The sequence below is a fragment of the Pterocles gutturalis genome, unplaced genomic scaffold, assembly GCF_000699245.1.
Source record: "Pterocles gutturalis isolate BGI_N339 unplaced genomic scaffold, ASM69924v1 scaffold660, whole genome shotgun sequence".
In the NCBI taxonomy this organism is placed as follows: domain Eukaryota; kingdom Metazoa; phylum Chordata; class Aves; order Pterocliformes; family Pteroclidae; genus Pterocles; species Pterocles gutturalis.
This window is the reverse complement of record NW_010140374.1, coordinates 236,519-247,135: the sequence shown is the minus strand read 5'-3', so window position 1 is coordinate 247,135 and position 10,617 is coordinate 236,519. Positions and strand designations below refer to the sequence as shown.

At 48.2% G+C, this 10,617-nt stretch overlaps 1 protein-coding gene across 1 annotated transcript in view; it reads left to right on the top strand.

Moving 5' to 3' along the window:
• Window positions 1-2,244: 2,244 nt before the first annotated feature.
• Window positions 2,245-10,617, top strand: part of LOC104469189 (NT-3 growth factor receptor-like) — a gene marked incomplete at its 5' end in the record, with an annotated part of 158,261 nt that continues 149,888 nt past the window's right edge. The window contains 2 exon segments of the mRNA XM_010083610.1: window positions 2,245-2,313; window positions 9,075-9,232. Coding sequence (XP_010081912.1) covers window positions 2,245-2,313; window positions 9,075-9,232 — 227 coding nt within the window.

Below are 10,617 nucleotides of genomic sequence, written 5' to 3'. Positions count from 1 at the left end.
GCTGTAGTTTGTTGTCTGGGGGAGGAAGGAGGTGGTAGGAGTTGGTTTCCAGGGGCTGCAGGAGATGAGAAGCGGAGCACATCTGCCTGGCAAAGCTCCTTGCATTACTGGGGATGTTTCCTTTCTCCATCTCTCTGTGTCCTAAATTGTAATAACACGATCATGCTATTTTTGATTCCCTTATTTGCGTGGAAAGCCTGTTGTTTTTTCTCTTCTCTTTCAGAATCCAATTTTCTCTTGACATTTCTGCCTAATGTAGCAAAACATGACCTTTGAGAAAGGACATTCCAGCAAGATTCACTCCCTCCTCTGCATCTCTGCCTCTCTCCCACATCTTGCTGTCTCTCATGCATCCCTGTTACGTTTCCTCCTTCTCCCTGGGCTGGGGGAGGGAGTTTACTGTCTCACTTTTCAGTAGCACTGAGCTACTCCTTCCCCTCCTACTTTTCATCTGTCTTTGCAAAGTTTCCAGGTGCACAGTGCTCCAGGGTGGATAAAAGAGGGAGTTTTGCAAATATATATATATATATATTTTTTTTTTCTCCCTCCTTAGCTTCACCTGCTATTTTTGCCACATTTCTAGACTTCAGAGGCTGGAAGCAGTTTGTCTACAGCTATAGGAATGGTGGGATCTTAGTCATGTGAAATGAGGTACCTGTGGTTTGCCGTGGTTTCCGCAGCAGGAGAGTCTGATGCGAAGCAGAGCCAGGATTTAATGATGCAGCACTGTGCCATCGTGGTGTTTGGGCTTATTCTTCTGCCAGGTTTGTGGAGAGCCTTTGGGATGATGGTTTGCTGTGTGAGCTGCAGCGGCTTCCCCACCCAAAATAAAACTGCAGGATTTTGGGCTTCACAGCATCGCCTGGTGGAAGGTGGGACAAGACCACAGTCTCTTTTCCCTCATCAGTCCCTGGGCAGCTGGGCTGTGCCCTCTCTGCGCTTGCCCAACGTATGTCTTTGACTGACATGAGGTGACAAACGATTCTTTCATCCCAAATCCTTGTGCATCAGACCTGTACGAGCAGGACCTATTCTGGGATTTGCTGTCTTAGTTTTAGCTCATTTCTGCAAATCAAACAGGGTTTGTGGGCTGCCCACCGTCACCTTTGTGCCACCTTGTCCTGTACCTCCTCCCTGGCCAGCCAAGAGTTTAACAAACCTCCAGGTTGTCCATACCTCTGGTCCTTCGTGGCTCTTCCCAGCGCGCAGGGCTGAGGCAGGAGGGTGCCGGCAGCCTTGCCCCGAGCTGCTCTGCCTGCCCACAGCCCGCCCCGTGGCTCGCGATGGGGAGGGAGCTGGTGGGGACAGAACTGGATGCAGCAAAGGATCGGAGGCGGCACCTCCTGTGTTTTCTGAGGCCAGCGTAGATATGGGAGGATTTGGGTTTCTGCCAGAGGTGGTGACCACCCATCCCTCTGCTCACCCTAGGGTCTGGTCCCTTGGTCGATGACTCTCGGGCTGGCTCGGTATCCCCAGGAAGGCTGCCCACTGCAGAAGGCATTTCATCTTCTCACGCTGTTAGAAACCTGGGGCTTTTCTCTTTCCGCATATCTGCCCCAAATGCATTTTCCCTTTTGTTTTTAGTAGTTTGGTTGCTTTCCTGCTCTTTCATCCTCTCTGGCTTTCAGCTGAAGAGGCGATGCCTGCTGGGTTGCAAAGCTCTCCCAGGTAGAGGAGATTTATGTTTCTGTAAGTTTGGGCAGATGGAGAGAGGGACGGGGAGCTGTTGTCTGCTGTAGCAGTGGTACCCTTGGGTACAAACAACACACGGCCATACCGGGACTCTTTGAGCACACAGCTACTGCGGGTTGTATGAGAACACCTTGGGTAATCATTGTGCTGTCATTTGAACCTGGCTGTTACTATTTTTAACATGGCATTTGTACCTAATTTTTTTGTTCAAGGTATGAAATTAGACTTGTTCTTTCCACTTATAGTTGGTTGAGCCCCAGATTTATGGGCAAGAATTAGGCACATCTTGCTCTGATTGGATTTTTTTTTTTTCTTCTTAACGTGGCAGCAGGGGATAAAGCATTTTCCCCCTTGGAAAAAAAAAAAAAAAGAGAAACTTCCAGTTGGGTTAATCCTCATTAAAATCTCTCATTATAAAATCTAAACTTGTGTCTTAAACTGTCTGACAGCCTCCCTGTGAAGGAGGACGATGAGCTTTGTGGAGGCAGTAGGGCCATGTGCAGGAGGAATTATTTACTGTGACTATTTCTTTTTTTTCTTGTTAATTTTCAGAGACCTCTCTGGGAACCGGCTCACCACTCTGTCATGGCAACTCTTCCAGACCCTGCGACTCTTTGAACTGTAAGTGCCACCCTGGAGAGATCTCCTGGGAGAAGGGAGGCTGAATGGAGGAACGATTTCCAAATAGACCTATTTTGAAACCTGTGACTAATTACCTAAAACTCCAGTGGGCAGCACCATCCTTTGGAGGGTTTCCTGGGTATGGGAGCACCGGAGCAGAACTGCTTCTCTTTTAACTTCGCAGTAGTTGGCTAATTAACATCAGGATGATGAACAAGTCATGCTTTGGGTAGTAAACAGTTGACTAACTCTGGGAATACATTAGAAATACTTACTAAGCCAGATTTTGAGTGAATCTTCTCAAATACTTGATCCTCATCTGTTGCAGGGTAGGGCTAACTGGTTTTCCTTAGTTCATGGAGACGTTTTATAAGACACCCCTGCCTTTTAGGGGAATGACTGCCTTGCTCTCTAGCAATCGAGGCACCTCCCAGCTCTGATGTGGGAGATGAGATAGTGTCTCTCCAGGGGCACCGGTGGCCTTCAGCCTGATGAATTATTGATAGAGCATTCAGCGCTGTGCTTGAAGAATAAGTGGACACAAAATCAATGGAGCGTTGCCCTGATGACCTGTTTTGTTGAATTTTAGAAATAGTTGTTTGGTGGGAATAAAAAAAATATATGTATGTAGGATTTGTCCCAGAGGATCCTGGGAAGCTCCGTTCATCCTCAATGATGATCAATAGAGCTGTAAGCTAGAAGTGACTTATGAAAGAATAAAGACAGTCTTTCAAGTGGGAGTGAGTGTGTTATCACTGATGTTACTGCAGTGTATTTTATTTCTGTCAAATTGTTAAATGAAAAATACTAATAGTGATATTAGAAAACAGAGAAACGCCCTTCTGATGGGGAATCTGGCTTGCAGAGTTAAAATGCTGAATTTGGAATTTTTCTCCTCGCTGATTACAGCTCTAAATATTTTTCAAGCCTGGCTCAGGTTTCAAGTTTAATAGCATGAGTCATTTGTATTCTTAGACCTTTACTTATTGTCATTGTACCGTCTGGCAAAAACTCAGATTGATGGTTGTTACCCAAGAGAGACCCAAGAGTGGAGGAGCAAATGGGGCTGCAGTCTTGAGCCAGAGGCACTGGCAGGGCCTGGGGTAACGGTGAGCCTGGGGATTAATGGGGACACTTGCAGTGGGGCTCCTTTTCATGCAGGTTTGTTTAATTTGGTCATATTTTGTTTCTTCAGGCATGTCCCAGGTCTGCCAGCCCAAGTCAGGCTCAAAAGACCAATAACAGCCACCAAGGGAATTGAGATGCTGCTTTTTGGGCAGCAAAGTGTACTTATCCCCACCTGATGAAGAACACATCCGTGTTGTCCTGCTACAGTGATCCCAACAGGGAAGCTGGTGTGCTTGGGGTGGCTTTGGTCACTGTCAGCAAGGTCACTTGGGGCCAGCACTCTGCAGCTTGGCAAATGGGAAGGATCTGAATTACTTGTCTCCAGGTGGAGCTGTGCTCAGAGCAGTTTTCTTGGACATAACAAGCCCTGATTGATGAAAGAAGTAATGCAGATAGAAGTGTGGGAGATCATGGGGCTGGTTGGTAGGGAGAGGTGATGGGGTGGGAAAGCAGCACTGATGTGATTCAGGGTGTCCATGGCGTCCTGCGGGAAGGCTTGGCTGGACCTCTCCTGCCACTGTGCTGCTAAAGGGGTCTTGCCGAACCACCCCCTGGCACCAGCTCTAGTGGTCAATTTAGACTTATAAATGTGCATGCCTGCAGGGTCTGGCTTGCTGTTGGCTGTTCTGGGCTAAGAGCCTGGTCAAGTTTATTTTTTGCTTTGTCACTGATGCTTCCTGACAAACTTTCCCTTGTCACTAAGGACCCTCCATCCACAGGGAGAACAGTCAGTACCAGAGCAACGTGATAATGATGTTCCCCAAAGTGTGATGCCAGAGGGATATTTTAGCTGATGCCCACGGGGATGTTGGTGTTAACGAGGCAGGGAGATGTGCCTGCTTTGTCCTCCCAGGGCCAAGTTGCTGAACTTTAGATTTGTTTGAGAGAAGACAGTTTGGAGGTGTAGCCTGAGCTATGGGCTCTGAATAACTCATTCACATAAAAGTGTTGAGAATTAAGGTAAAGACATACGTTATCTACTGTGGGGTGGCCGTGGTCCTGGATGCTAGAAGGATGGGACCTGTTGATGAGGAAAAGTAAATCCCCAAGGTTGGGAGAAATTCATAATGGATGCACAAAAGTGGGAAATACTGTATTTTTTTTAAAAAAGTTCAGAGGATGGGTGAGAAGAAGACAGTTTTTTGGCTCACTGAGCTCCAAGGAGGCTTCCAGAATCTGGGAGGAAGACAGAATACATGGCCCACATAAAGTGAGTGTGAAGCACTGGTGAAAGCTAGAAAGGGAGTTGCAGACTGACATCAGCCAAGGACTCGACGTTGAGCCAAATCTCTCTGGAAAGGAAGAAGGCGGTGAGCAGCAGAGACCAATGCAGAGGCAGCAAGCCTGAGGAAGGCAGGCTGAGCAGCAGCACTCGTGCACAGCCGTGGAGAGGCCAGAAGTACCCAGGGATAGATAGATAGATAACTGCTATTCTCGAGAGGGTTAGGTCTACGGGGAGGGTTGGTGGGAAAAGCAGGTGCAGGTCTGCAGTGGTTCACCCAGGGGCACCCTCTTGAGTACCAGTGCCCCAGGGCAACCAGGCAGTCATGGATCCAGAGGGAGAATAGTCATTGAAGGCAAAACTGCCATGTGCTGCGAGGCAGCTCGGAGCAGCAGAGCACGTGGGAAGCAATGGGAGGATCATCTCCAGGAGAGGGTTGGGAGCAGAGGAGCTACAACTGATGCGACATGGAGATTGCCGGGGAACGTGAGACCTGACAAAACCACTCACGGTGAACACAGAGGAGGAAAGAGCAGAAGACTAATGAAAAGATCACGCCACAAGATGAGAACAGGCAGGTGGATGGGAACTTGGGGCTTGAAACAGCTGCCTAGCTGCATTCAAGGCGTCACAAGCTCCAGAAGATGGTATTGCTTTAAAGCAGAGTTTCTTGTTCAACAGAGCTGAGCTTTTCCCCTCCTGACTCACTGAAGAAAGCATGGCAAAAATGAGGCATACTTCCAAAGAATATTATCTTGTTCTCCTCCTGGCCAGAAGCAAGGCTTGGAATGGTTTCCAGTAACTCCAGTTCTAATTCCCACAGCACGGGCTGACCTTGACCATCAGGGCTCAAGCTAATGTGTGCACAACTCTCTTAAGTCTGAAACTGAGTGTGCACAAGGAAGCATCTGACACATGCAACAGCTCATAAACATTGGACTTACAGCCTTTCTTATCCAGAAGTCACAGCTGGTTTCCTCTGTCATGTCCTTGGCTTCCTTTGTCACGTCCTCCGAGAGCTTAGAGCTGACATTTCAAGAAATTCCTTCCCAGAAAGACCTAAGACTCTGGATCCAATTACATCTTTAGTTGTATAAAACCTTGTAGCCCTGAACATCTTGCTGCTTTGCCCAGCCCATCAGCATTCCTAATACCAGCAGTCCCTGCCAGCTTGCCCTGCAGTAGCTTTCTGCAATGCTACAGCAAGAGGCTTTGGTTGGGATGGTGCACAGCAGCATCTTTGTTAAATGTGATGAGTCCAACTTAACATCGTCTGTGCCTTTAGCTTAAAAACTTATTGCTGCCAACAGTCACACTAATAGAGTTGTAGCTAGACAGTGGGTACTTGCCTGCTCTCTGCATTAGCTAATCCAGCCGTCAGACGCCACGTGTCGCTCCCTGTCTGAGCTCTTCCCTTTCTATCCCATCCCTTTCTGGCAGGGGTTCGGAAACAACAATTCTGGCTGGGCCGCCAAGAGAAACCCTGGTTCTGGGAAAGAAAAGAAAAACAAGAGGAGGTTTTGTTCTGTCTCTGCTGGATGCTTTTTGGTTCTCAAGCTTAGGGAAGTGGTCTCAATCTTGAGGTAGGAGAATATTTTAATTGCAAGTAAACAAAGCCTCAGCAACAGTTTTATGTGAATCTGAACAGACAGGAGAAGTATGGCAAGGATCTCCAGTGCCCTTTGAGAGGCTTGAGCTGCAGACAGCTTTGTTCTAGCTGGTGAGCGGGGAGGCATGGGACACGGCGCATGTCTCATCCAGTGCCTAGCCTGAAACAAACCTGCTCTGTGTGCGTGTGAACTCCTGGCTCTCCCAGTGCATACCGGGATGCTGACGGCAACTAGAGAGTCGACTTGGTGCCCAGATGGCTCTGGGATTTCAGCTCTGTTGTTGTCCTCTCAAATGGCAATGCAGGGCATGGTTGTCCCAATTTTCCTCTGTCCAAGGGACTGTGTCCGGAGCATATCCTGCTGCAAAGTCTGGGCACCACTGGCCTGACAGTGAGTTTTGGCCAAAGGGTCAAAGGGCTAAAAGGCCTTCTCCTCCTTGCAGAGAAGGGAAGGTGCGTTTGTCTCAGCAAGCAGAGAGTCGTAGGTGGTGGGGATGTGTTACAGAAGTCATGAGAGGAAAGGTTGGCAGGAGCTGCAGCTCCTAATGATCCCTGCAAGCAATGGGGTAAGAGGAGAGAGATGGAGGTCCAGGGTTTGGGGCAGGTGCTGGACGGTGTGAGCATGGAAAATGCTGTGCACTTCTCTGGAGAGCTGGCCGCCATGGCAGGGCAGGCACCAAGTGAGGAGGGAGGGCACCTCCTATGTGTCAAGAGTGCTTTTGCAATGTGCATTAGTGAAAACGGGTGCACACATCCATGCCCCTTCTGCCCACGGTGCCATGCCAACTGCTGGTGGCACTTGGCACATCTAGCCGCTGATGGGAGTTAATTTGTGCAAAAACCCCTGGGGGGGTCTTGATTAGAGCGAGTTACACCACTGATGTTGGGACGGGTCGTGGGTAAGTCCTGCCCTGAAGCACGCTTCTCCTGTATTATTCATGCGCCTTCATGAATTAGCGATGGGCCGGGAAGGCTGCTGCCGTCTATTACTTAGAGAGCTGCCCTTAAGCGCGAGGACAACAGCTCTCCCCAGCAGCCTCGTTTCGTGAGGATATTTGCAACGAAGCAAAAGTTCTCCCCCATTGCATCTGAGCTTCCCCAGCTCCCTGTGGGATCCTGGGGTACAACTGGGGTTACCTGATCTGCTGTTAGCCAAGCCCATGGCTCTTACCCACGTGCCACTCCGTGTCCTGCTGGTAGCGGTGACCTTGGGAGAATCCTGAGGAGAACGTGGATTTGTGGCCATGCTTGAAGAGGATGCAAGGCCTGCGTAAGGCACTGACAGTACTTGTCGTAGCATGCAGGGAATGCCTCATCATTCAAATCCCACCAAGTCACTGTGCTAATCTGCTCTGGTCTGTTAAATTTAGTGCTTTGGCCTTTGAGTCACTTGTCTGAGCCTTGTACCTGTCTTGCAAAGGTTTATGTGCTTTTGACAGAAGAATGAACCAGTGAAAAGCCACACAGTGAAGTTTAACTCAGTGTTTGTTCTGAAAAAAAAAAAAAAAAAAGGTTAGATGGTGTTTTGTTCTATGAGAAGTTTCAAAGTGGCATCATTAGGGTTCAGGTTTAACACCCCTGGGTGCTACCAGAAGATCCCTTCTCCTCCTCCTCTTCCTCCTCCTTTTGCAGCACTGTATTGACAAAACAGCAACAGCACATGTTTGGAAGGTTGTTTCCAAATCCTGTTAGTCAGTGGAATTAATTTTGTGAAAGCAAGCATGAATTTTGCAGTAACACATGGAACAGACCAGAAAAACAGCTTTCCCCTGCATGACAGGGGGATCTAGATATTGTATGGAGCAACTGTTTGATCCTTGGAGATGCTCTTCTGCTTTTGGGTGGCTGAGCTCGCCTTTTGCAGTGTTGGCTCCTCTGTTCCCTACTTCCTTTTGCTTCACAGTTACGTGGGAAGAAATTCTGTTTGCTCAGGCTGTATCTCCTGTTTTGCTCAAGCTATCATTGCAAACCATGTTGGTAACTCATTCTGTCCTGGTTGACCCCTGGGCTCTGCTCCCTGCTGGGACCTGCCCTCCTCACATCTCCACAGAGAGCCGCAGGGCTTTAAAAATGTAAATGAAATGGTTAATAGGTTGGAAAATCAATTATAATAAACATTCCTGGTGTATAAACCATGTGTAAGTGTGTTTTAAATGAAGTATGTTAAAGGCAGTGCTTTTTCCCATTTCTCCTGGCCAGGTCAGCAGGGTGTCAGTGCAGTGCTGTTTGATTTGATTAAAATGCATGAATGATACCCTGCGCATTAGCTCATGTCCTGGGTCACCAGGAGGCTGTGTCTGTACAAGGTATCCGGGAGGAGAGCTGCCAGCTTCCCTGAGTGCTTGTGGGGACTGGAGGTGTGCTTCGCCCAGCAGGGTCTTGGACCCCCCACTGAAGGGGAATTTGAAGATGTGAGTCAGTATTTTAGGGCAGTGGGGAGCTGCCTGCTCCTTTGCTGAGGGATGGATGTTTTGGGTGTCTGGATGGCTGTGGGGCTGAGCTGCAGATGTGCGGATCTTGCTGTGAAAGACGTTGAGTGTATCCATGCATCCTGGGAGATGTAAAACCTTGGATGTGCGCGTGAAGGAGACTGCGTGAATGCGTGGTTGTGTAACCTTGGTGTCTCTGTTCATGTCTCTCCCGACTCCAATGTGTACCAAAAGACCCTAGGCAAATAATGCAGAGGAGAGTCTCCCCTAGCTCAAAAGGTGGCTGTCCTCCTTGGGGAGCCTGGATCCAGGCAATGGCCCTGGTTGTCCTTCCCCACCCCACCGTCCTTTCTCACGCTCTCTCTGCCCGCAGGAGACTAGAGAGGAACCTTTTTAACTGTAGCTGTGACATCCGCTGGATCCAGCTCTGGCAGGAGAAGGGGGAGGCGAACCTGCAGTACCAGGAGCTCTACTGCATGAACATGGATGCAGCCATCATCCCTTTGCAGGAGATGAACATCACCCAGTGCGGTAAGGACTCCTGGGGATGGGCACGAAGGGGCCGGGAGGGTGCTGGGAGGGACCCTTGCACTGTCCGGCACCTCTGGCTCAACCATTTGCTTGGGGAACCTGGTGCTGCAGAATCCCACCACATGGTCAAGAACAAGATGATTGAAGCTGATTGGGGGGAGTTTGTGCATTAAAAATAATGATCTGGGTAAATGTGGGGCTGCTGTTTCTGTATGTGTGAAGGTATCGGGTGATTTGGGGCATTTCCTTCCCTGTAATACTGTTGCTCCACAAAGTGTGATGAGTCCATGTAATGTCTTGAAAAGGGATATGTTTCATGTTGCTCTTCTTCCTCTGTCTAACAAATCCTAGAAACAGCATATTGTTAAAAGACACGGCCACTTTCATAATTACTCTTAGGTAATACATGTCTCTATTAATTTTCTTTTGCTTTATTTGTTCAACTCAAAGCCCATGTCTGTAGGGAAGAGGCAGGAGTGACTTTATATCTCTTTCTCTTTCTTGCTGAATTTTAAAAGTGTACAGTGGCCCCAGGAGCAACATAGGCATGTTCAATAGTTATCCCTTTTCCTTCACCTTGTTCACAGATCAGTTTTCTGTTTGGTGTCAGTTTTTGGTCTGCTATTGCCATTACTGGAAAGCATCCCTTGCAGAGTAAGGGGAAGGAGGTCTACCTTTGACAGAACAGTTAAACTGTTGGTGCACAAGCAGCTGTCAAACTCACAGACTGAAAAAAGAAGGAAAACTAGAGGTTTTATTTGTCTAATGATCATCCTCTGTTCTAGGAATTTGGGTTTGTTTCTTCTAGTGGTAGTAGACAAACAGCATATGTGTTTGGTTTTGCATGAGTGTGGTCAGGTTTTTTTTTTTTTTTTGTTGGCTTTTTTTGGGGGGGTGTTTTTTTTGTTTGTTTTAATTCACAAGGTCCCTTTACTAAGCTCTGGAAATTGGCCAAAGTGTGCCTGCATGTGGATGAACTAAAAAGATTTGAGAGACCATTGTAATTTCCTCCCCTAATGGGAAGAATAATCTGCAAGGATTAGATTAAAAAAAAAAAATCCTTGGGGATCAGGGACGAGAGAAGGTGACTTCATCAATGATGGTATTATACATGATGGGACAGCACGGTGCTGGTTTGGGAACACAAATGTGCTGGTGTGCAGGGGGAACACCTCCTCTGACCTCGCAGTCTCCTGGAAGGGAAGGGAGCCACACTGATCTGCTTTCCTCCAGAGGACAGTCTGTCTCTTCAAGCATTAAGATGACTCAAAGGATGTTGTAACAACACCCGGTTTGTCTTTGTCCTTTGGTGCTGAGGGCTGGCATGGCTTTGTGTGGCCACGTTTGATACCAGCTCAACCTGGTGGGACCATACGTGTCCCTCC